Raw genomic sequence first — 24,443 nt, 5'->3', positions numbered from 1 at the left:
TGGTCACCAGGGTCATCACCGCCCGGACCAGGATTACAGCTTTAGGCTGGACATAAGGTCAGATTAGTAGACTGGTCACCAGGGTCATCACTGCCCGGACCAGGATTACAGCTTTAGGCTGGACATAAGGTCAGATTAGTGGAGACTGGTCACCAGGGTCATCACTGCCCGGACCAGGATTACAGCTTTAGGCTGGACATAAGGTCAGATTAGTGGAGACTGGTCACCAGGGTCATCACTGCCCAGGCCAGGACTAGAGCTTTAGGCTGGACATAAGGTCAGATTAGTGAAGACTGGTCACCAGGGTCATCACTGCCCGGGCCAGGACTAGAGCTTTAGGACATGTGGTCAGATTAGTAGAGACTGGTCACCAGGGTCATCACTGCCCAGGCCAGAACTAGAGCTTTAGGCTGGACATAAGGTCAGATTAGTAGAGACTGGTCACCAGGGTCATCACCGCCCGGACCAGGACTAGAGTTTTAGACTGGACATAAGGTAAGATTAGTGGAGACTGGTCACCAGGGTCATCACCGCCCGGGCCAGGACTTAGAGCTTTAGGCTGGACATAAGGTCAGATTAGTGGAGACTGGTCACCAGGGTCATCACCGCCCGGGCCAGGACTTAGAGCTTTAGCACATGTGGTCAGATTAGTAGAGACTGGTCACCAGGGTTATCAACTCTCGGGCCAGGACTGGAGCTTTAGGCTGGACATAAGGTCAGATTAGTGTAGACTGGTCACCAGGGTCATCACCGCCCAGGCCAGGACTAGAGCTTTAGGCTAGACATAAGGTCAGATTAGTAAACTGGTCACCAGGGTCATCACCGCCTGGGCCAGGACTAGAGCTTTAGGACATGTGGTCAGATTAGTGGAGACTGGTCACCAGGGTCATCACCGCCCGGACCAGGATTAGAGCTTTAGGCTGGACATAAGGTCAGATTAGTAGACTGGTCACCAGGGTCATCACCGCCCAGGCCAGGACTAGAGCTTTAGGCTAGACATAAGGTCAGATTAGTAAACTGGTCACCAGGGTCATCACCGCCTGGGCCAGGACTAGAGCTTTAGGACATGTGGTCAGATTAGTGGAGACTGGTCACCAGGGTCATCACCACCCGGACCAGGATTAGAGCTTTAGGCTGGACATAAGGTCAGATTAGTAGACTGGTCACCAGGGTCATCACCGCCCGGGCCAGGACTAGAGCTTTAGGCTGGACATAAGGTCAGATTAGTGGAGACTGGTCACCAGGGTCATCACTGCCCGGGCCAGGACTAGAGCTTTAGGCTGGACATAAGGTCAGATTAGTAGAGACTGGTCACCAGGGTCATCACCGCCCGGACCAGGACTAGAGCTTTAGCACATGTGGTCAGATTAGTAGAGACTGGTCACCAGGGTCATCACTGCCCGGGCCAGGACTAGAGCTTTAGGACATGTGGTCAGATTAGTAAACTGGTCGCCAGGGTCATCACCGCCCGGACCAGGACTAGAGTTTTAGACTGGACATAAGGTCAGATTAGTGGAGACTGGTCACCAGGGTCATCACCGCCCAGGCCAGGACTTAGAGCTTTAGCACATGTGGTCAGATTAGTAGAGACTGGTCACCAGGGTCATCACCGCCCGGGCCAGGACTAGAGCTTTAGGCTGAACATAAGGTCAGATTAGTAGAGACTGGTCACCAGGGCCATCACCGCCCAGGCCAGGACTTAGAGCTTTAGCACATGTGGTCAGATTAGTAGAGACTGGTCACCAGGGTTATCAACTCTCGGGCCAGGACTGGAGCTTTAGGCTGGACATAAGGTCAGATTAGTGGAGACTGGTCACCAGGGTCATCACCGCCCGGGCCAGGACTTAGAGCTTTAGGACATGTGGTCAAATTAGTAGACTGGTCACCAGGGTCATCACCGCCCGGGCCAGGACTAGAGCTTTAGGACATGAGGTCAGATTAGTAGAGACTGGTCACCAGGGTCATCACCGCCCGGGCCAGGACTAGAGCTTTAGGACATGTGGTCAGATTAGTACCATCTTGTCACCGTTCACACCTCGCATCCTGACAGGACTTACCCACAGGTTTACTGACCGCAACGTTCCCCAAGTAGAAGACCTGAAAGCGCTGGACAAGTTCATTCTTTGGGGCTGGAAACTCAACTGGAAAAAAGCAGAAGGAATCCAGAGTGAGATCCAGAAGTAACGCGCTGCGGCGTCTCCTGACATTCACTTCTATACGGTCTGACAACTATAAGGGCTCGACTTCCCAATAAAGCCGCCTCACAGTCCACATCCAGATCTGACAGAGTGACCTTTCAGGACTCTTGGAAAGCTGAGTAGCAACTAGTGTGGGATTTATATGGCAGCCATATTTATATGGAGAATTTATCCCTGCCATAACCACAAGGACCCCAAATAGAAGTGGGGGAGGGGAAGGGATCCTGACCTTGGAAAGGGATATCCACCATCCGGGACTGGTCCAGGAACAAGCTGTCCATCAGGGATCGTGTGCTTCGTCTTTCAGCCATTATCTGTAGGTGATAATAGGAGAGTTATGGTGGTCCGGGTGGTGGTGGTGGGGGGGGGGGGGGGGGGGGGGGTCAGCAGACCCTCTGTACATCGCTCCTCACACACGGACAACCTACCCGGGAGCAGACGCTGTGCAGACCCGTCGCTATAGCCTTGGCCGGCATCTCACATCGGAACACGTGACACTTCAGCAGTTGCGTCAGCTTATCTCTAGCTACGTAGGCAAAATCCCTGAGGTGAGGATGAGAGGGGGCAATGTCAGACACCCCAATATTATACACCACCCCTATAGAGTCCCACGGGTCCTCTCTATACTACAAAGGTCCTCTGTATACTATAAGGGCCCTCAGTATAATATACAGGTCCTCTATATACTACAAAGCTCCCCTGTATACTATAAGGGTCCTCTGTATACTACACGTGTCCACTGTATACTATAAGGGTCCTCTGTATACCACACGGGTCCTCTGTATACTATAAGGGCCCTCAGTATAATACACAGGTCCTCTATATACTACAAAGCTCCCCTGTATACTATAAGGGTCCTCTGTATACTACACGTGTCCACTGTATACTATAAGGGTCCTCTGTATACCACACGGGTCCTCTGTATACTATAAGGGCCCTCAGTATAATACACAGGTCCTCTATATACTACAAAGCTCCCCTGTATACTATAAGGGTCCTCTGTATACTACACGTGTCCACTGTATACTATAAGGGTCCTCTGTATACCACACGGGTCCTCTGTATACAACACGGATCCTCTGTATACTACACGGGTCCTCTGTATACTACACGTATCCACTGTATACTACACGTGTCCTCTGTATACTACACGGGTCCTCTGTATACTATATGTCTCCTCTGTATACTACAGGGGTCCTCTGTATACTATATGTCTCCTCTGTATACTATAGGGGTCCTCTGTATACTACACGTGTCCTCTGTATACTGCACGGGTCCTCTGTATACTGCACGGGTCCTCTGTATACTATAAAGGTCTTCTGTATACTGCTCGGGTCCTTTGTATACTGCACGGGTCCTCTCTATACTACAAAGGTCCTCTGTATACTGTAAGGGCCCTCAGTATAATACACAGGTCCTCTGTATACTATAAGGCTCCTCTGTATACTATAAGGGCCCTCAGTATAATACACAGGTCCTCTGTATACTACACGGGTCCTCTGTATACTACAAAGCTCCTCTGTATACTACACGTGTCCACTGTATACTATAAGGGTCCTCTGTATACTATAAGGGTCCTCAGTATAATACACAGGTCCTCTGTATACTATAAGGGTCCTCTGTATACTACACGGGTCCTCGGTATACTACATGTGTCCTCTGTATACTACACGGGTCCTCTGTATACTACACGGGTCCTCTGTATACTACACGGGTCCTTTGTATACTACACGTGTCCTCTGTATACTACACGGGTCCTCTGTATACTACACGGGTCCTCGGTATACTACATGTGTCCTCTGTATACTACACGGGTCCTCTGTATACTACACGGGTCCTCTGTATACTACACGGGTCCTCTGTATACTATAGGGGTCCTCTGTATACTATAAGGGTCCTCTGTATACTACACGGGTCCTCGGTATACTACATGTGTCCTCTGTATACTACACGGGTCCTCTGTATACTACACGGGTCCTCGGTATACTACACGGGTCCTCTGTATACTACACGGGTCCTCGGTATACACATGTGTCCTCTGTATACTACACGGGTCCTCTGTATACTACACGGGTCCTCTGTATACTATAGGGGTCCTCTGTATACTATAAGGGTGCTCTGTATACTACACGGGTCCTCTGTATACTACACGGGTCCTTTGTATACTACACGTGTCCTCTGTATACTACACGGGTCCTCTGTATACTACACGGGTCCTCGGTATACTACATGTGTCCTCTGTATACTACACGGGTCCTCTGTATACTACACGGGTCCTCTGTATACTACACGGGTCCTCTGTATACTATAGGGGTCCTCTGTATACTATAAGGGTCCTCTGTATACTACACGGGTCCTCTGTATACTACACGGGTCCTTTGTATACTACACGTGTCCTCTGTATACTACACGGGTCCTTTGTATACTACATGTGTCCTCTGTATACTACACGGGTCCTCTGTATACTACACGGGTCCTCGGTATACCATAAGGGTCCTCTCTATACTACACAGGTCCTCTGTATACTAGAAGGGTCCTCTGTATACTACACGGGTCCTCTGTATACCATAAGGGTCCTCTGTATACTATAGCGGTCCTCTGTATACTACACGGGTCCTCTGTATACTATAAGGGTCCTCTGTATACTACACGGGTCTTCTGTATACTATAAGGGTCCTCTGTATACTACACGGGTCCTCTGTATACTACACGGGTCCTCTGTATACTATAAGGGTCCTCTGTATACTACACGGGTCCTCGGTATACTACATGTGTCCTCTGTATACTATAGCGGTCCTCTGTATACTACACGGGTCCTCTGTATACTATAAGGGTCCTCTGTATACTACACGGGTCCTCTGTATACTACACGGGTCCTCTGTATACTATAGGGGTCCTCTGTATACTATAAGGGTGCTCTGTATACTACACGGGTCCTCTGTATACTACACGGGTCCTTTGTATACTACATGTGTCCTCTGTATACTACACGGGTCCTCTGTATACCATAAGGGTCCTCTGTATACTACACAGGTCCTCTGTATACTAGAAGGGTCCTCTGTATACTACACGGGTCCTCTGTATACCATAAGGGTCCTCTGTATACTATAAGGGTCCTCTGTATACTATAGGGGTCCTCTGTATACTACACGGGTCCTCTGTATACTATAAGGGTCCTCTGTATACTACACGGGTCTTCTGTATACTATAAGGGTCCTCTGTATACTACACGGGTCCTCTGTATACTACACGGGTCCTCTGTATACTACACGGGTCCTCTGTATACTATAGGGGTCCTCTGTATACTATAAGGGTCCTCTGTATACTACACGGGTCCTTTGTATACTACATGTGTCCTCTGTATACTACACGGGTCCTCTGTATACTACACGGGTCCTCGGTATACCATAAGGGTCCTCTGTATACTACACAGGTCCTCTGTATACTACACGGGTCCTCTGTATACCATAAGGGTCCTCTGTATACTATAAGGGTCCTCTGTATACTATAGCGGTCCTCTGTATACTACACGGGTCCTCTGTATACTATAAGGGTCCTCTGTATACTACACGGGTCCTCTGTATACTACACGGGTCCTCTGTATACTACACTGGTCCTCTGTATACTACACGGGTCCTCTGTATACTATAGGGGTCCTCTGTATACTACACGGGTCCTCGGTATACTACATGTGTCCTCTGTATACTACACGGGTCCTCTGTATACTACACGGGTCCTCTGTATACTACACGGGTCCTCTGTATACTACACGGGTCCTCGGTATACTACACGGGTCCTCTGTATACTACACGGGTCCTCGGTATACTACACGTGTCCTCTGTATACTACACGGTCCTCTGTATACTACACGGGTCCTCTGTATACTATAGGGGTCCTCTGTATACTATAAGGGTGCTCTGTATACTACACGGGTCCTCTGTATACTACACGGGTCCTTTGTATACTACACGTGTTCTCTGTATACTACACGGGTCCTCTGTATACTACACGGGTCCTCGGTATACCATAAGGGTCCTCTGTATACTACACAGGTCCTCTGTATACTAGAAGGGTCCTCTGTATACTACACGGGTCCTCTGTATACCATAAGGGTCCTCTGTATACTATAAGGGTCCTCTGTATACTATAGCGGTCCTCTGTATACTACACGGGTCCTCTGTATACTATAAGGGTCCTCTGTATACTACACGGGTCTTCTGTATACTATAAGGGTCCTCTGTATACTACACGGGTCCTCTGTATACTACACGGGTCCTCTGTATACTATAAGGGTCCTCTGTATACTACACGGGTCCTCGGTATACTACATGTGTCCTCTGTATACTATAGCGGTCCTCTGTATACTACACGGGTCCTCTGTATACTATAAGGGTCCTCTGTATACTACACGGGTCTTCTGTATACTATAAGGGTCCTCTGTATACTACACGGGTCCTCTGTATACTACACGGGTCCTCTGTATACTATAGGGGTCCTCTGTATACTATAAGGGTGCTCTGTATACTACACGGGTCCTTTGTTTACTACATGTGTCCTCTGTATACTACACGGGTCCTCTGTATACTACACGGGTCCTCGGTATACCATAAGGGTCCTCTGTATACTACACAGGTCCTCTGTATACTAGAAGGGTCCTCTGTATACTACACGGGTCCTCTGTATACTATAAGGGTCCTCTGTATACTATAGCAGTCCTCTGTATACTACACGGGTCCTCTGTATACTACACGGGTCCTCTGTATACTACACGGGTCCTCTGTATACTACACGGGTCCTCTGTATACTACACGGGTCCTCTGTATACTATAAGGGTCCTCTGTATACTACACGGGTCTTCTGTATACTATAAGGGTCCTCTGTATACTACACGGGTCCTCTGTATACTACACGGGTCCTCTGTATACTATAAGGGTCCTCTGTATACTACACGGGTCCTCGGTATACTACATGTGTCCTCTGTATACTATAGCGGTCCTCTGTATACTACACGGGTCCTCTGTATACTATAAGGGTCCTCTGTATACTACACGGGTCTTCTGTATACTATAAGGGTCCTCTGTATACTACACGGGTCCTCTGTATACTACACGGGTCCTCTGTATACTACACGGGTCCTCTGTATACTACACGGGTCCTCTGTATACTACACGGGTCCTCTGTATACTATAGGGGTCCTCTGTATACTATAAGGGTGCTCTGTATACTACACGGGTCCTTTGTATACTACATGTGTCCTCTGTATACTACACGGGTCCTCTGTATACTACACAGGTCCTCTGTATACTAGAAGGGTCCTCTGTATACTACACGGGTCCTCTGTATACCATAAGGGTCCTCTGTATACTATAGCGGTCCTCTGTATACTACACGGGTCCTCTGTATACTATAAGGGTCCTCTGTATACTACACGGGTCCTCTGTATACTACACGGGTCCTCTGTATACTACACGGGTCCTCTGTATACTACACGGGTCCTCTGTATACTACACGGGTCCTCTGTATACTACACGGGTCCTCTGTATACTATAAGGGTCCTCTGTATACTACACGGGTCCTCTGTATACCATAAGGGTCCTCTGTATACTATAAGGGTCCTCTGTATACTATAGCGGTCCTCTGTATACTACACGGGTCCTCTGTATACTACACGGGTCCTCTGTATACTATAAGGGTCCTCTGTATACTACACGGGTCTTCTGTATACTATAAGGGTCCTCTGTATACTACACGGGTCCTCTGTATACTACACGGGTCCTCTGTATACTATAAGGGTCCTCTGTATACTACACGGGTCCTCTGTATACTATAAGGGTCCTCTGTATACTACACGGGTCCTCGGTATACTACATGTGTCCTCTGTATACTATAGCGGTCCTCTGTATACTACACGGGTCCTCTGTATACTACACGGGTCCTCTGTATACTACACGGGTCCTCTGTATACTATAGGGGTCCTCTGTATACTATAAGGGTGCTCTGTATACTACACGGGTCCTTTGTATACTACATGTGTCCTCTGTATACTACAGCGGTCCTCTGTATACTACACGGGTCCTCGGTATACCATAAGGGTCCTCTGTATACTACACAGGTCCTCTGTATACTAGAAGGGTCCTCTGTATACTACACGGGTCCTCTGTATACTACACGGGTCCTCTGTATACTACACGGGTCCTCTGTATACTACACGGGTCCTCTGTATACTACACGGGTCCTCGGTATACCATAAGGGTCCTCTGTATACTACACAGGTCCTCTGTATACTAGAAGGGTCCTCTGTATACTACACGGGTCCTCTGTATACTACACGGGTCCTCTGTATACTACACGGGTCCTCTGTATACTATAAGGGTCCTCTGTATACTACACGGGTCCTCTGTATACTACACGTGTCCTCTGTATACTATAAGGGTCCTCTGTATACTACACGGGTCTTCTGTATACTATAAGTGTCCTCTGTATACTACACGGGTCCTCTGTATACTACACGGGTCCTCTGTATACTACACGGGTCCTCTGTATACTACACGGGTCCTCTGTATACTATAAGGGTCCTCTGTATACTACACGGGTCCTCTGTATACTACACGGGTCCTCTGTATACTACACGGGTCCTCTGTATACTACACGGGTCCTCGGTATACCATAAGGGTCCTCTGTATACTACACAGGTCCTCTGTATACTAGAAGGGTCCTCTGTATACTACACGGGTCCTCTGTATACTACACGGGTCCTCTGTATACTACACGGGTCCTCTGTATACTACACGGGTCCTCTGTATACTACACGGGTCCTCTGTATACTACACGGGTCCTCTGTATACTATAAGGGTCCTCTGTATACTACACGGGTCTTCTGTATACTATAAGGGTCCTCTGTATATTACACGGGTCCTCTGTATACTACACGGGTCCTCTGTATACTACACGGGTCCTCTGTATACTACACGGGTCCTCTGTATACTACACGGGTCCTCTGTATACTACACGGGTCCTCTGTATACTATAAGGGTCCTCTGTATACTACACGGGTCCTCTGTATACTACACGGGTCCTCTGTATACTACACGGGTCCTCTGTATACTACACGGGTCCTCTGTATACTACACGGGTCCTCTGTATACTACACGGGTCCTCTGTATACTACACGGGTCCTCTGTATACTATACCTCTCTCTGTGTTCATCAGCAGCAGTGCAATAAAGAGGAAAAGGGAAGAAGTTTACGCATGAGAAAAGAGCTGGTTTAAGCAGGAGGTTAGAAGCAGCGCGGGGGCCGGGGGGCCGGGGGCCTCACCTGCCGTCATCTCTCCCCACACCCCACACACGGATGCTGACGATGGGCTGTGAGTGCAGCAGTGTCTGACCGCACGAGTCGTAGAGTTTCAGAGAGTCATCGTCCAACACCAGCAGCATATCCTTCCCCTATAAGACATAATATTACATATATTATACTACCCCTACGTGCATAGTATGGGGGGGAGGGGGGGGAGACCTCAGGCTGGACCCTGAGCTATCCCCAGGTGTACAGTATAGGGAGTATAGGGGGGCGAGAAGACCCTGAGCTGTCACCAGGTGTACAGTATAGGGAGTATAGGGGGGCGAGAAGACCCTGAGCTATCCCCAGGTGTACAGTATAGGGAGTATAGGGGGGTGAGAAGACCCTGAGCTATCCCCAGGTGTACAGTATAGGGAGTATAGGGGGGTGAGAAGACCCTGAGCTATCCCCAGGTGTACAGTATAGGGAGTATAGGGGGGTGAGAAGACCCTGAGCTATCCCCCCAGGTGTACAGTATAGGGAGTATAGGGGGGTGAGAAGACCCTGAGCTATCCCCAGGTGTACAGTATAGGGAGTATAGGGGGGCGAGAAGACCCTGAGCTATCCCCCCAGGTGTACAGTATAGGGAGTATAGGGGGGTGAGAAGACCCTGAGCTATCCCCAGGTGTACAGTATAGGGAGTATAGGGGGGTGAGAAGACCCTGAGCTGTCACCAGGCGTACAGTATGGGGGGGGGGGGTGAGGAGACCCTGAGCTGTCACCAGGTGTACAGTATAGGGAGTACAGGGGGGTGAGAAGACCCTGAGCTATCCCCCCAGGTGTACAGTATATGGGGGGGGGGGGGGGGGGTGAGGAGACCCTGAGCTATCCCCAGGTGTACAGTATAGGGAGTACAGGGGGGTGAGAAGACCCTGAGCTATCCCCCCAGGTGTACAGTATAGGGAGTATAGGGGGGTGAGAAGACCCTGAGCTGTCACCAGGCGTACAGTATGGGGGGGGGGGGGTGAGGAGACCCTGAGCTGTCACCAGGTGTACAGTATAGGGAGTACAGGGGGGTGAGAAGACCCTGAGCTATCCCCCCAGGTGTACAGTATAGGGAGTACAGGGGGGTGAGAAGACCCTGAGCTATCCCCCCAGGTGTACAGTATATGGGGGGGGGGGGTGAGGAGACCCGGAGCTATCCCCCAGGTGTACAGTATATGGGGGGGGGGGGTGAGGAGACCCTGAGCTATCCCCAGGTGTACAGTATAGGGAGTACAGGGGGGTGAGAAGACCCTGAGCTATCCCCCCAGGTGTACAGTATATGGGGGGGGGTGAGGAGACCCTGAGCTATCCCCAGGTGTACAGTATAGGGAGTACAGGGGGGTGAGAAGACCTTGAGCTATCCCCCAGGTGTACAGTATATGGGGGGGGGGGGGGGATGAGAAGACCCTGAGCTATCCCCAGGTGTACAGTATGGGGGGGGGGGGGGGGATGAGGAGACCCTGAGCTATCCCCCAGGTGTACAGTATGGCGCATTCATCGGGGTCAGATCAGACTGGGTTGAACCAAACTGGGACGGGGGTCTTTGCTGGGATGTGTGGGTGTGGAGGAGGGGACGTACCGGTGTCAGGCACTGGTTGTGCAGAGACAGTTGTCGGATGCAGCTATTCACCGCCACGCTGCTCCTCCCCGGTGCCAAGTCCTCCTCTGTCATCTCCACCCAACCCAAGGAGCAAACCGGGAACCTCTGTAGGAGACAACCAGTGTAAGGATCAGACCAAAAGACCTCACAACACAAGACTACACGGAGCGGCTCCTGTGACCCCCTTACCTGTGGCCCCGAGTCGGAGATCAGGAGGGGCCCCTTCTCCTCTTCTGAGGACTGAGCAGAGCTGTGGAGGAGTCAGATCATTAATAACGTCACAACTTCCCAATCTACCCCCCCCCCCCAAACCAGAGATACAAGCACCCCAAAAGAGGGCGACCCTAACACAAGGAGAGTGACCATGGAGTGACCCCTAACACAAGGAGACACGGAGTGACCCCACATACACAGACCCCACGTCTCTGACCTGAGATTCAGGGTGTTGATGTGCAGGGTGACATCTTGGAGGTTCCTGGCTTCTGACGTCTCCTCCTGTGATATCTCCTGCAGACAATGAAGAGACATCTCCAGTTAGTTGCTGCCACATACGTCACGTGACTGTATAATGTATACGTTACGTCTGGCCTGTACCTCCTCCTCCTCCTCGGTGGGGGTCTGCTCGGTAGAAGGAGAATACATCTTGGGCTCCCCGCCTCCCAGATCTGATGGTGGTTCCCATTGTGTGGTGCCAGTGGGTACATGCCAGTAGTAGGTTCCTGAGGTGTCCTGAACCCGCATCCACCCCGAGGGCAGATCGGAGTCGGTGTCCAGAGAGTTCCGTGGCCAGAAGCAATCTAGAAGAGCCAGCAGATACGTTACATGAGCCGCGCTCCTCCATACACTACGCACCATACATAGCTAGCGTCTTACCCGTGTCATCGGGGGAGCCATAGGACGGGCTTCCTTGGGAAAGTGTGGCCCAACTGGAGTCCTCATCACTTCCACCAGTATTTCTCATGCCGAACAAGAGGCTGGCACTGCGCCCGGTCTCCCTGCCCCTGCCATTGTCCTGCACAACCTCAGAACTAAGCTCGGAGGTCTCAGTAGTAATGGGGTCAGTGACCTCGCTCTGGGCCGGAGTCAGATCATCATCGTCATCCTCGCCGTCCTGGATGAGCAGCGGAGGGGACTGGTTCATGCTGCTGCGGTTCACACAGTTGAGAGTGGACACCTCCAGTTCTTGGCTTCGCTTCTGGTCTTTCTCTTGGTTGCGGTTGGTCCAGTCCTTGTTGAGACGTTCCGGATCGGGGTTACAATTCTGATCCTCCTTCTCGTGCTCGGCCGCCTTACGTAGCTGGTTCTGCCCTTCTTTCAGCCATTTTGGGTTGGTGCGGTCTGAGGGAGCGCTGCATCCCAGCTCGGTGTTGACTAACCCCATGGCGCTCTGCAGGTCAGTGTGGGCATAGATCTGGCGACTCTTGGAAGACAGGAGGTCGTTGTGAGAGGTGAGGAGGCTGAGGGTCAGCGCGGACACCGGACTCTTCTCAGTCAGTGGTCCGGACATGGTAACAGAAAAACTGAGAAAAACCAAAAAGTCAGAGCGGAACAGTGGACGAAGAAACGTATAGTCACCTATAGAATCCATACTGACGTGTGGTCAGGGACCTATGTCCAGCTATATGAGAGAAGAGCATGGAGACCGGTCTACTGGTCATTACACCAGAGGTCAGCACTGAGACCTGTCTACTGGTCATTACACCAGAGGTCAGCACTGAGACCTGTCTACTGGTCATTACACCAGAGGTCAGCACTGAGACCTGTCTACTGGTCATTATACCAGAGGTCAGCACTGAGACCCATCTACTGGTCATTACACCAGAGGTCAGCACTGAGACCTGTCTACTGGTCATTATACCAGGACCAGAGGTCAGCACTGAGACCTGTCTACTGGTCATTATACCAGAGGTCAGCACTGAGACCTGTCTACTGGTCATTACACCAGAGGTCAGCACTGAGACCTGTCTACTGGTCATTATACCAGAGGTCAGCACTGAGACCTGTCTACTGGTCATTACACCAGAGGTCAGCACTGAGACCCATCTACTGGTCATTACACCAGAGGTCAGCACTGAGACCTGTCTACTGGTCATTACACCAGAGGTCAGCACTGAGACCCATCTACTGGTCATTACACCAGAGGTCAGCACTGAGACCTGTCTACTGGTCATTACACCAGAGGTCAGCACTGAGACCTGTCTACTGGTCATTATACCAGGACCAGAGGTCAGCACTGAGACCTGTCTACTGGTCATTACACCAGAGGTCAGCACTGAGACCTGTCTACTGGTCATTACACCAGAGGTCAGCACTGAGACCTGTCTACTGGTCATTATACCAGAGGTCAGCACTGAGACCTGTCTACTGGTCATTACACCAGAGGTCAGCACTGAGACCTGTCTACTGGTCATTACACCAGGACCAGAGGTCAGCGCTGAGACCTGTCTACTGGTCATTACACCAGGACCAGAGGTCAGCACTGAGACCTGTCTACTGGTCATTATACCAGAGGTCAGCACTGAGACCTGTCTACTGGTCATTATACCAGGACCAGAGGTCAGCACTGAGACCTGTCTACTGGTCATTACACCAGAGGTCAGCACTGAGACCTGTCTACTGGTCATTACACCAGAGGTCAGCACTGAGACCTGTCTACTGGTCATTATACCAGAGGTCAGCACTGAGACCTGTCTACTGGTCATTACACCAGAGGTCAGCACTGAGACCTGTCTACTGGTCATTACACCAGAGGTCAGCACTGAGACCTGTCTACTGGTCATTACACCAGGACCAGAGGTCAGCACTGAGACCTGTCTACTGGTCATTACACCAGAGGTCAGCACTGAGACCTGTCTACTGGTCATTATACCAGAGGTCAGCACTGAGACCTGTCTACTGGTCATTACACCAGAGGTCAGCACTGAGACCCATCTACTGGTCATTACACCAGAGGTCAGCACTGAGACCTGTCTACTGGTCATTACACCAGAGGTCAGCACTGAGACCTGTCTACTGGTCATTACACCAGGACCAGAGGTCAGCACTGAGACCTGTCTACTGGTCATTACACCAGAGGTCAGCACTGAGACCTGTCTACTGGTCATTACACCAGAGGTCAGCACTGAGACCTGTCTACTGGTCATTATACCAGAGGTCAGCACTGAGACCTGTCTACTGGTCATTACACCAGGACCAGAGGTCAGCACTGAGACCTGTCTACTGGTCATTATACCAGAGGTCAGCACTGAGACCTGTCTACTGGTCATTACACCAGAGGTCAGCACTGAGACCTGTCTACTGGTCATTACACCAGAGGTCAGCACTGAGACCTGTCTACTGGTCATTACACCAGAGGTCAGCACTGAGACCTGTCTACTGGTCATTACACCAGAGGTCAGCACTGAGACCTGTCTACTGGTCATTACACCAGGACCAGAGGTCAGCACTGAGACCTGTCTACTGGTCATTACACCAGGACCAGAGGTCAGCACTGAGACCTGTCTACTGGTCATTACACCAGAGGTCAGCACTGAGACCTGTCTACTGGTCATTATACCAGGAACAGAGGTCAGCACTGAGACCTGTCTACTGGTCATTACACCAGAGGTCAGCACTGAGACCTGTCTACTGGTCATTACACCAGGACCAGAGGTCAGCACTGAGACCTGTCTACTGGTCATTACACCAGGACCAGAGGTCAGCACTGAGACCTGTCTACTGGTCATTACACCAGGACCAGAGGTCAGCACTGAGACCTGTCTACTGGTCATTACACCAGAGGTCAGCACTGAGACCTGTCTACTGGTCATTATACCAGAGGTCAGCACTGAGACCTGTCTACTGGTCATTATACCAGAGGTCAGCACTGAGACCTGTCTACTGGTCATTACACCAGAGGTCAGCACTGAGACCTGTCTACTGGTCATTACACCAGAGGTCAGCACTGAGACCTGTCTACTGGTCATTACACCAGAGGTCAGCACTGAGACCTGTCTACTGGTCATTACACCAGAGGTCAGCACTGAGACCTGTCTACTGGTCATTATACCAGGACCAGAGGTCAGCACTGAGACCTGTCTACTGGTCATTATACCAGAGGTCAGCACTGAGACCTGTCTACTGGTCATTACACCAGAGGTCAGCACTGAGACCTGTCTACTGGTCATTACACCAGGACCAGAGGTCAGCACTGAGACCTGTCTACTGGTCATTATACCAGAGGTCAGCACTGAGACCTGTCTACTGGTCATTACACCAGAGGTCAGCACTGAGACCTGTCTACTGGTCATTACACCAGAGGTCAGCACTGAGACCTGTCTACTGGTCATTACACCAGAGGTCAGCACTGAGACCTGTCTACTGGTCATTACACCAGAGGTCAGCACTGAGACCTGTCTACTGGTCATTACACCAGGACCAGAGGTCAGCACTGAGACCTGTCTACTGGTCATTACACCAGAGGTCAGCACTGAGACCTGTCTACTGGTCATTATACCAGAGGTCAGCACTGAGACCTGTCTACTGGTCATTACACCAGAGGTCAGCACTGAGACCTGTCTACTGGTCATTACACCAGAGGTCAGCACTGAGACCTGTCTACTGGTCATTACACCAGGACCAGAGGTCAGCGCTGAGACCTGTCTACTGGTCATTACACCAGGACCAGAGGTCAGCACTGAGACCTGTCTACTGGTCATTATACCAGAGGTCAGCACTGAGACCTGTCTACTGGTCATTACACCAGAGGTCAGCACTGAGACCTGTCTACTGGTCATTATACCAGAGGTCAGCACTGAGACCTGTCTACTGGTCATTACACCAGAGGTCAGCACTGAGACCTGTCTACTGGTCATTACACCAGAGGTCAGCACTGAGACCTGTCTACTGGTCATTATACCAGGACCAGAGGTCAGCACTGAGACCTGTCTACTGGTCATTATACCAGAGGTCAGCACTGAGACCTGTCTACTGGTCATTACACCAGAGGTCAGCACTGAGACCTGTCTACTGGTCATTACACCAGGACCAGAGGTCAGCACTGAGACCTGTCTACTGGTCATTATACCAGAGGTCAGCACTGAGACCTGTCTACTGGTCATTACACCAGAGGTCAGCACTGAGACCTGTCTACTGGTCATTACACCAGAGGTCAGCACTGAGACCTGTCTACTGGTCATTACACCAGGACCAGAGGTCAGCACTGAGACCTGTCTACTGGTCATTACACCAGAGGTCAGCACTGAGACCTGTCTACTGGTCATTACACCAGGACCAGAGGTCAGCACTGAGACCTGTCTACTGGTCATTACACCAGAGGTCAGCACTGAGACCTGTCTACTGGTCATTACACCAGAGGTCAGCACTGAGACCTGTCTACTGGTCATTACACCAGGACCAGAGGTCAGCACTGAGACCTGTCTACTGGTCATTACACCAGAGGTCAGCACTGAGACCTGTCTACTGGTCATTATACCAGAGGTCAGCACTGAGACCTGTCTACTGGTCATTACACCAGAGGTCAGCACTGAGACCTGTCTACTGGTCATTACACCAGAGGTCAGCACTGAGACCTGTCTACTGGTCATTACACCAGGACCAGAGGTCAGCACTGAGACCTGTCTACTGGTCATTATACCAGAGGTCAGCACTGAGACCTGTCTACTGGTCATTATACCAGAGGTCAGCACTGAGACCTGTCTACTGGTCATTACACCAGGACCAGAGGTCAGCACTGAGACCCATCTACTGGTCATTACACCAGAGGTCAGCACTGAGACCTGTCTACTGGTCATGCTGTAATGAATCTCCACAGGCACCCTGACCACTGTAGACTCATCAGCGCCCCCTTCCCCACAAGCACTTACCTGGGATCTCTGCAGGACACCGATCATTCTCTGCCAAGAAAGGACCTGCAGTGAGAGGAGAGAGGTTATAGCACTAACATATCCCGCAGGGTGCAAATCCAGAGCCCCAGCACTGCTGACCACTGAGCCACTGCAATATAACACTGCTGACCACTGAGCCACTGCACTGCAATATAACACTGCTGACCACTGAGCCACTGCACTGCAATATAACACTGCTGACCACTGAGCCACTGCACTGCAATATAACACTGCTGACCACTGAGCCACTGCACTGCAATATAACACTGCTGACCACTGAGCCCCAGCACTGCAATATAACACTGCTGACCACTGAGCCCCAGCACTGCAATATAACACTGCTGACCACTGAGCCCCAGAGGGGGGGTGGGGTGGGGCAGGTGTATTGGGATAAATATAACAGTCCGTGGAGTCTCATCTTCCTCTTGTTTGGTGACAGCTGGACACGTATTGGGCAGCGATCTCCACAGTGGCCTCTTCTTCTCCCAGTAGGATGTAGAGTTTCCTCTTCTCCCAGTCTGGGATGTGGGCAGAGAGTCTTTGCTAGTAGACGTCCCTCACAGCTGAGTATTTGGTGCAGTGTAGCAGGAAGTGGGTCTGGTCTTCTAGGACCCCCTGGTCACAGTGCTGGCACAGTCTCTTCTCCCGTGGCTTGTACGTCTGTCTGTATCGCCCCGTCTCTATCTCTAGGTTGTGGGCGCTCAGTCTGTACCGGCTCAGGGTCTGTCTGTGCTTGGGGTGGCGTATTCTCTCCAGGTAGGTGGCCATGGTGTAGTCCCTTTGTAGGGATTGGTACACATTGGTGAGTTTCTTGGAGTTATTTATTTCGTTTCTCCATTCTTCAATGTACCGCTCTCTGTTTGCCTCTGTGGTCGCCTTTATTTCGGCCTTGGTTATCATCTGTTGGTGTTTTTGGTTTGGTGGTTGGCTGCTGTTTGGTTGGTGAATGTCTGGTTTGCTCAGGTGGCTTAGCCAGGCTTGGTGGTGGTAGGAGTCGCTCCCCTGGATGTGTGCCTGGAAAGCTAGCGCCCTCTTCTGTATGGTGAGCCATAGGGGGAGTCTGCCTAGCTCTGCCCTGCAGGCCATGTTGGTGGTGTTGCGATGGACATGGAGCAGGTATTTGCAGAACTCCAGGTGGAAGTTCTCTGTTGGGCTGGAATCCCACCTTGACTGGTCTGGGTAGGTGGCTGGGCCCCAAACCTCACTGCCATAGAGAAGGATCGGGGAGATGACAGCGTCAAATATCTTCAGCCAGACCCTCACCGGTGGTTTGAGGTGGTACAGTTGTCTTCTGATGGCGTAGAAGGTTCTGCAGGCTTTTGCTTTCAGGGTTTCTATTGCTGCTTTGAAGCTTCCTGATTGGCTGAGCTCCAGCCCCAGGTCGGTGTAGTTGTTGGTTTTCTCCAGTGTGGAGCCGTTCAGTGTGAATTGTGGGGTGGTGGAGGCTTTATTGTGGCCCTTCTTCTGAAATACCATGACTTTGGTCTTCTTCTGGTTGATGGGTAGGGCCCATGTGGTGCTGAATTTTTCCAGCACTGACAGGCTTTCTTGGAGGTCTTTCTCGGTGGGGGCCAGGAGTAGGAGGTCATCGGCGTATAGCAGGAACTTCACCTCTCGATTGTTCAGGGTGAGGCCTGGGGTTGGTGAGGCCTCCAGGGCTGTAGCCAGTTCATTGATATAGATGTTGAAGAGCGTTGGGCTCAGGCTACAGCCTTGTCTGACCCCTCGGGCCTGTTGGAAGTATGCGGTCCTTTTCCCATTCACCTTCACACTGCACTGGTTTCCGGTGTAGGAGCTCTTGATGACGTCGTACGTTCTTCCTCCTATTCCACTCTCTAGGAGTTTTAGGAGTAGGCCTGGGTGCCATACTGAATCAAACGCCTTCTTAAAGTCCACGAAGCAGGCGAATATCTTGCCTCTTCTGGTGTTGTGGACGTGCGTCTTGATGAGGCTGTGCAGGGTGTAGATATGGTCTGTGGTGCGGTGGTTTGGCATGAACCCTGCTTGGCTCTTGCTGAGGACCCCGTGTTGTGTGAGGAAGGTGAGGATTCTGTTATTGATGATGCTGTTGTACAGTTTCCCTAGCTATGTGCTGCTGACGCAGATCCCTCTGTAGTTGTTGGGGTCATATTGGTCCCCATTCTTGTAGATGGGGGTTATGAGGCCTTTGTTCCAGTCTTCGGGGAAGTGTCCAGCATTGAGCACGAGGGTGAATAGCTTTGCCAGTGCCGCGTGTATTGCTGGAGGGCTGTATTTGATCATCTCTGGTAGGATGCCGTCAGGGCCACTGGCCTTTTTGCCTTTCAGCAGGACAATTCTTATATACAGGTATATACAGGGGTGTGTGTACATATAGTGAGGTATATACAGGGGTGTGTACATATAGCGAGGTATATACAGGGGTGTGTATAGATATAGTGAGGTATATACAGGAGTGTGTGTACATATAGTGAGGTATATACAGGGGTGTGTGTACATAGAGTGAGGTATATACAGGGGTGTGTGTACATATAGTGAGGTATATACAGGGGTGTGTACATATAGTGAGGTATATACAGGAGTGTGTACATATAGTGAGGTATATACAGGGGTGTGTGTACATATAGTGAGGTATATACAGGGGTGTGTACATATAGCGAGGTATATACAGGGGTGTGTATAGATATAGTGAGGTATATACAGGAGTGTGTGTACATATAGTGAGGTATATACAGGGGTGTGTGTACATAGAGTGAGGTATATACAGGGGTGTGTGTACATATAGTGAGGTATATACAGGGGTGTGTGTACTTATAGCAGCAGAGTTACTGAAGTGTAAGCATCTCCCAACATGAGCTCCTGACTTTCATCAAAGTAAAACCTTGTAATTGAGCTACCTGCAAGACGAAAACCAGGAAATATCGGCTCCATGGAAGACATAACTAAGCGAGACTAAAAACATCCCAAGAGAAAAATGAAATAAGAACAGAAAAAGATTTTAAAATACAAGAGAAGATTCCTACAGACCTCAGACTGGCTGAATGCAACAGGAACATCACATCTGACCCCAGGATCCCACATCACAGAAGGTAGGGCCATCACTTGGCTAATCCCATAAGCAAGTAGATTATCCCTCAGAAATAAGGAAATCGGGGACACCCTCAGATTTTGGGAACCTGGGAGATTATAATATGGAATTCTTAGATGAACCTAGTATGAGCTCCATAGAACCTAGGACAAGGTCCCAGCACAGCAGGGGGTCAGGCATCCCAGAAGGTGTGAAAATGGCCACAGAGAATGAGGACATTGACTGTTATGCGAAGAGCACTGTCTCTGTACACAGCGGGGGGCAGGCCACTCTACAGATTACATACCCTGATAACATGAGTGCCAATGAAAAGAAAAATGCAAAGAAAGATCTCCTCAAAGCCCATGCTGAGACCCTGTTTGCTGACTACACATCAAACCAAAGAATGACTAACCTCATTATGCACACCGATTATATAAGAGCCTGGCAGCATGCAATATGTGACTGCTACAAGAGTACAACAACAGAAGAGGCGGATACAGGCAAAATAACAATCAGAATAAAAAACCCACAAGGGGCCGGCGAAGTGATTCTCACAACAACCATTTTTAATAATGGGACTTTAATGACCCAAGGAAGAGAAGATAGGCTTCACCAATATATAGAAAAATTCCCAGAAATCAAGAATCAGGCACAACTAAAAAGGGGCACAGACACAGGATCACCCACTGACTCAGGTGAATTACCCGTGACATCCCCCAACACTGCCAGTACACAAGCCAGCAAGCCCTCCCCCGACTCCTCACACCTCTCACTAGAGTCCCTCACAGAGACTGTATCCCGGCTGGAGAGAGATTTTACTATCTATAAACACAATTATAACAGAAACTGTAATGTCAACGAACTGTCCAGCACAAATGGCGACACAAAAGCCATCCACAAACTTATCCAGGAAAACACAAATCTGAGAAAAGAGATAGCAGCCTGCCAGCAAGAGAGTGTCAAGCTGTGGGATAAAATGACGCAGTGCCTACAAGAAATCACAGATCTAAAGGAAGAGTTATCAGGCCTGAAACTACAGACACAAGAGATAAGATCTAAGGAAGAGGGGGAAGAAAACACAACAGACTGATCAAGGTATCAATAAGCCAGAAATGCCTCACACATTACAAGAAAGCCCAGAACTGCCCATCACCCCAGACATAGAGCCAGAGAGAACCCAAACAACGAGAACCTCAAACCCAGATATAGTCCTGATCATAGACTCCAATGGCAAGTACATTAATACAAGAAAGCTCTTCCCACGGCAAAGAGTCAAGAAAATCCACAGCCCAACCATTGAAAAAGCCAATACCGTCATTTGCAAGCCTTTCTTCACTACCCCGAAACACATGGTCATACACACAGGCACAGAAGATCTCTCTGACCAGCCCCAACAGACAGCGGGCCAACTGGTCCAACTAGCAGAGAAAGCAAAGCAACAGTTCCCAGACAGTAGTATCATCCTGTCATCTCTGCTCCCACCAGAAGACATCTCTGAAGCTACCATCATGGGGATCAACAAAGAGCTGGCGACCAGAATCAGACAAACATCAGGCATCACCCTGGCACAACACCCCTCCATAGATAAGCGTCACCTATATGATGACAAACACCTCAATAAACATGGCGTCAGCCTCCTAGCGAAGGAATTCAAAGACTTAGTGCTCAACAGAGCCCCCGGGCCTAGACAACAAACAAGACAAAGAACCATGGAAATAATACCCGACAACCGCCAATATCCAAGACAGAACCCCCCAAAGATGCCACCTATCAAGAAAAAGCCAACCAGAGCAACCCAGAGCACCGACATAGAGACAATAAAGAGAATAGAGCATGCGGTCACTACAATGGCCACAACAGCAATGCACATAAACCAATACCTGGCCACACTGCAACCAACCAAGAACCCAGCCCGTCCTCTGCAGGACAGCTCATTACAAGGTTTACACACTGAAGATGAAATCACTAACTATCAGTAGTTGGAACATACAAGGGCTGAACGCCTCAGCCTATAGATCTAACCCAAAAGATCCAGACTTCATAGACAGACTAAAAAACATAGACATTCAAATCCTCCTAGAGACATGGACCCGGGCAGATGACGAGTCCCTAACACCCATGGGCTACAAGGAATTCTCAGTGCCCGCCCAGAAAAATAAGACCACCAAACATGGCCGCCACTCAGGAGGCATACTAATATGGTACAAGGAGGAGCTCAAAGAACACGTAAAAGCTACCAAACGTGGAACTAATCACATATGGATAAAAATAAGCAGCTCCATCCTCAGCGGCCAGCAGGACATCTATCTCTGTGCAGTATATATGCCCCCACCAGGGTCCCCCTACCACCACCCCGACACTTACGAGGTCCTACAAAGGGAAGCTGTCCACTTCCAACCCAAAGGCAGAGTACTAATATGCGGAGACCTGAATGCAAGGACAGGCACAGAGATAGACTACCTGCCTCCTGACGACAACCCACATACGCACGGTAGTGAGATCCACCACCCAGAACCCACACAGACAAGAAGAAACAGCCAAGACAGAATTGTCAACAAGAGTGGGAGACAACTGCTGAACATGTGCCGAAGCCTAGGACTGTACATAATAAACGGACGTACCACAGGCGATCCCAGAGGACGCTTCACACTAAACTCTCAAGTGGGCAACAGCGTGGTGGACTATGCCATTACAGACGCAGACCTGTCAGACATTGAAGACTTCACAATCGCACCTGACTCCCATCTATCAGACCACAACCAGATCCTACTATACATGAGAACCAGGAACAAAACACCCATACATGAGCCCCAACAGTCCGGCCTCTACAACCTACCAAGACATTTCACATGGGCCAACCACCAGGCCATAGAATATAGCAACGCAACCAACCGACCCGAAATCAAGACACTGCTCACAAACTTCCATACAAACACCTATCAGCCAGACCAACAGGGAGTCACCAGAGCTGTGAAGGATCTCAAGTACATCCTACAGACCACAGCAGAACTAGCAGGCCTGAAACCAACCAAACCCATAAGACAAACCAACAAACAGTCCCACAAATGGTTCCACAGCGACTGCAGAGCACTACGCCATACCCTAAGAACAGCCTCCAACCAAAAACACAGGGACCCCAACAACAAGGAGGTGAGGGAAGCCTACAGCAATCTATGCAAGCAATACAAGGGCACCCTCAGAGAGAAGAAACAGAGGGACCTCTCCCACAAAATACAGCAACTAGAGGACTCCCTCCAGGACAGCTCATTCTGGGAGACCTGGCACCACATGGGCACAAAGCCCAAGAAAAACTCTCTCCACATCCAAAATGGCAATATCTGGCTCAACTACTTCAGAGGTCTCTACAAAAACATCCCAGAAGAAGAACTAACTCCAGAACAGCAACAGATAATCACCAAACTGAGGGACATGGAGAAAGTCATCAAAGACTTCCAGAACCCTCTGGACTCACCAATCACCATAAAAGATATACAGGAAAGAATTGCCGTGCTGAAAGGCAAAAAGGCCAGTGGCCCTGACGGCATCCTACCAGAGATGATCAAATACAGCCCTCCAGCAATACACGCGGCACTGGCAAAGCTATTCACCCTCGTGCTCAATGCTGGACACTTCCACGAAGACTGGAACAAAGGGCTCATAACCCCCATCTACAAGAATGGGGACCAATATGACCCCAACAACTACAGAGGGATCTGCGTCAGCAGCACATAGCTGGGGAAACTGTTCAACAGCATCATCAATAACAGAATCCTCACACAACACGGGGTCCTCAGCAAGAGCCAAGCAGGGTTCATGCCAAACCACCGCACCACAGACCATATCTACACCCTGCACAGCCTCATCAAGACGCACGTCCACAACACCAGAAGAGGCAAGATATTCGCCTGCTTCGTGGACTTTAAGAAGGCGTTTGATTCAGTATGGCACCCAGGCCTACTTCTAAAACTCCTAGAGAGTGGAATAGGAGGAAGAACGTACAACGTCATCAAGAGCTCCTACACCGGAAACCAGTGCAGTGTGAAGGTGAATGGGAAAAGGACAGCATACTTCCAACAGGCCCGAGGGGTCAGACAAGGCTGTAGCCTGAGCCCAACGCTCTTCAACATCTATATCAATGAACTGGCTACAGCCCTGGAGGCCTCACCAACCCCAGGCCTCGCCCTGAACGACCGGGAGGTGAAGTTCCTGCTATATGCCGATGACCTCCTACTCCTGGCCCCCACCGAGAAAGACCTCCAAGAAAGCCTGTCAGTGCTGGAAAAATTCAGCACCACATGGGCCCTACCCATCAACCAGAAGAAGACCAAAGTCATGGTATTCCAGAAGAAGGGCCACAATAAAGCCTCCACCACCTCACAATTCACACTG

At 50.1% G+C, this 24,443-nt stretch overlaps 1 protein-coding gene across 2 annotated transcripts in view; it reads right to left on the bottom strand.

The window, feature by feature from the left end:
- The window catches only part of APBB1 (amyloid beta precursor protein binding family B member 1), a 60,455-nt gene that overhangs the window by 4,618 nt on the left and 31,394 nt on the right, over positions 1 to 24,443 (bottom strand). The window contains exons 2-11 of one of the 2 annotated variants that reach the window (XM_075261148.1): positions 16,985 to 17,029; positions 11,994 to 12,640; positions 11,715 to 11,917; positions 11,551 to 11,627; positions 11,310 to 11,370; positions 11,100 to 11,225; positions 9,515 to 9,642; positions 2,627 to 2,741; positions 2,428 to 2,512; positions 2,058 to 2,141 (exon numbers count right to left, since the gene is read on the bottom strand). In XM_075261148.1, coding sequence (XP_075117249.1) covers positions 2,058 to 2,141; positions 2,428 to 2,512; positions 2,627 to 2,741; positions 9,515 to 9,642; positions 11,100 to 11,225; positions 11,310 to 11,370; positions 11,551 to 11,627; positions 11,715 to 11,917; positions 11,994 to 12,627 — 1,513 coding nt within the window. In that variant the 5' untranslated portion in view covers positions 12,628 to 12,640; positions 16,985 to 17,029. The remainder of the gene's footprint in view (positions 1 to 2,057; positions 2,142 to 2,427; positions 2,513 to 2,626; positions 2,742 to 9,514; positions 9,643 to 11,099; positions 11,226 to 11,309; positions 11,371 to 11,550; positions 11,628 to 11,714; positions 11,918 to 11,993; positions 12,641 to 16,984; positions 17,030 to 24,443) is intronic. The other variant, XM_075261149.1, reaches the window with a different exon arrangement.

Source organism: Leptodactylus fuscus, assembly GCF_031893055.1.
Source record: "Leptodactylus fuscus isolate aLepFus1 chromosome 2 unlocalized genomic scaffold, aLepFus1.hap2 SUPER_2_unloc_1, whole genome shotgun sequence".
Classification (NCBI taxonomy): Eukaryota; Metazoa; Chordata; class Amphibia; order Anura; family Leptodactylidae; genus Leptodactylus; species Leptodactylus fuscus.
Note: the sequence above shows the minus strand (reverse complement) of the source record. Positions and strands in the feature narration are given on the sequence as shown.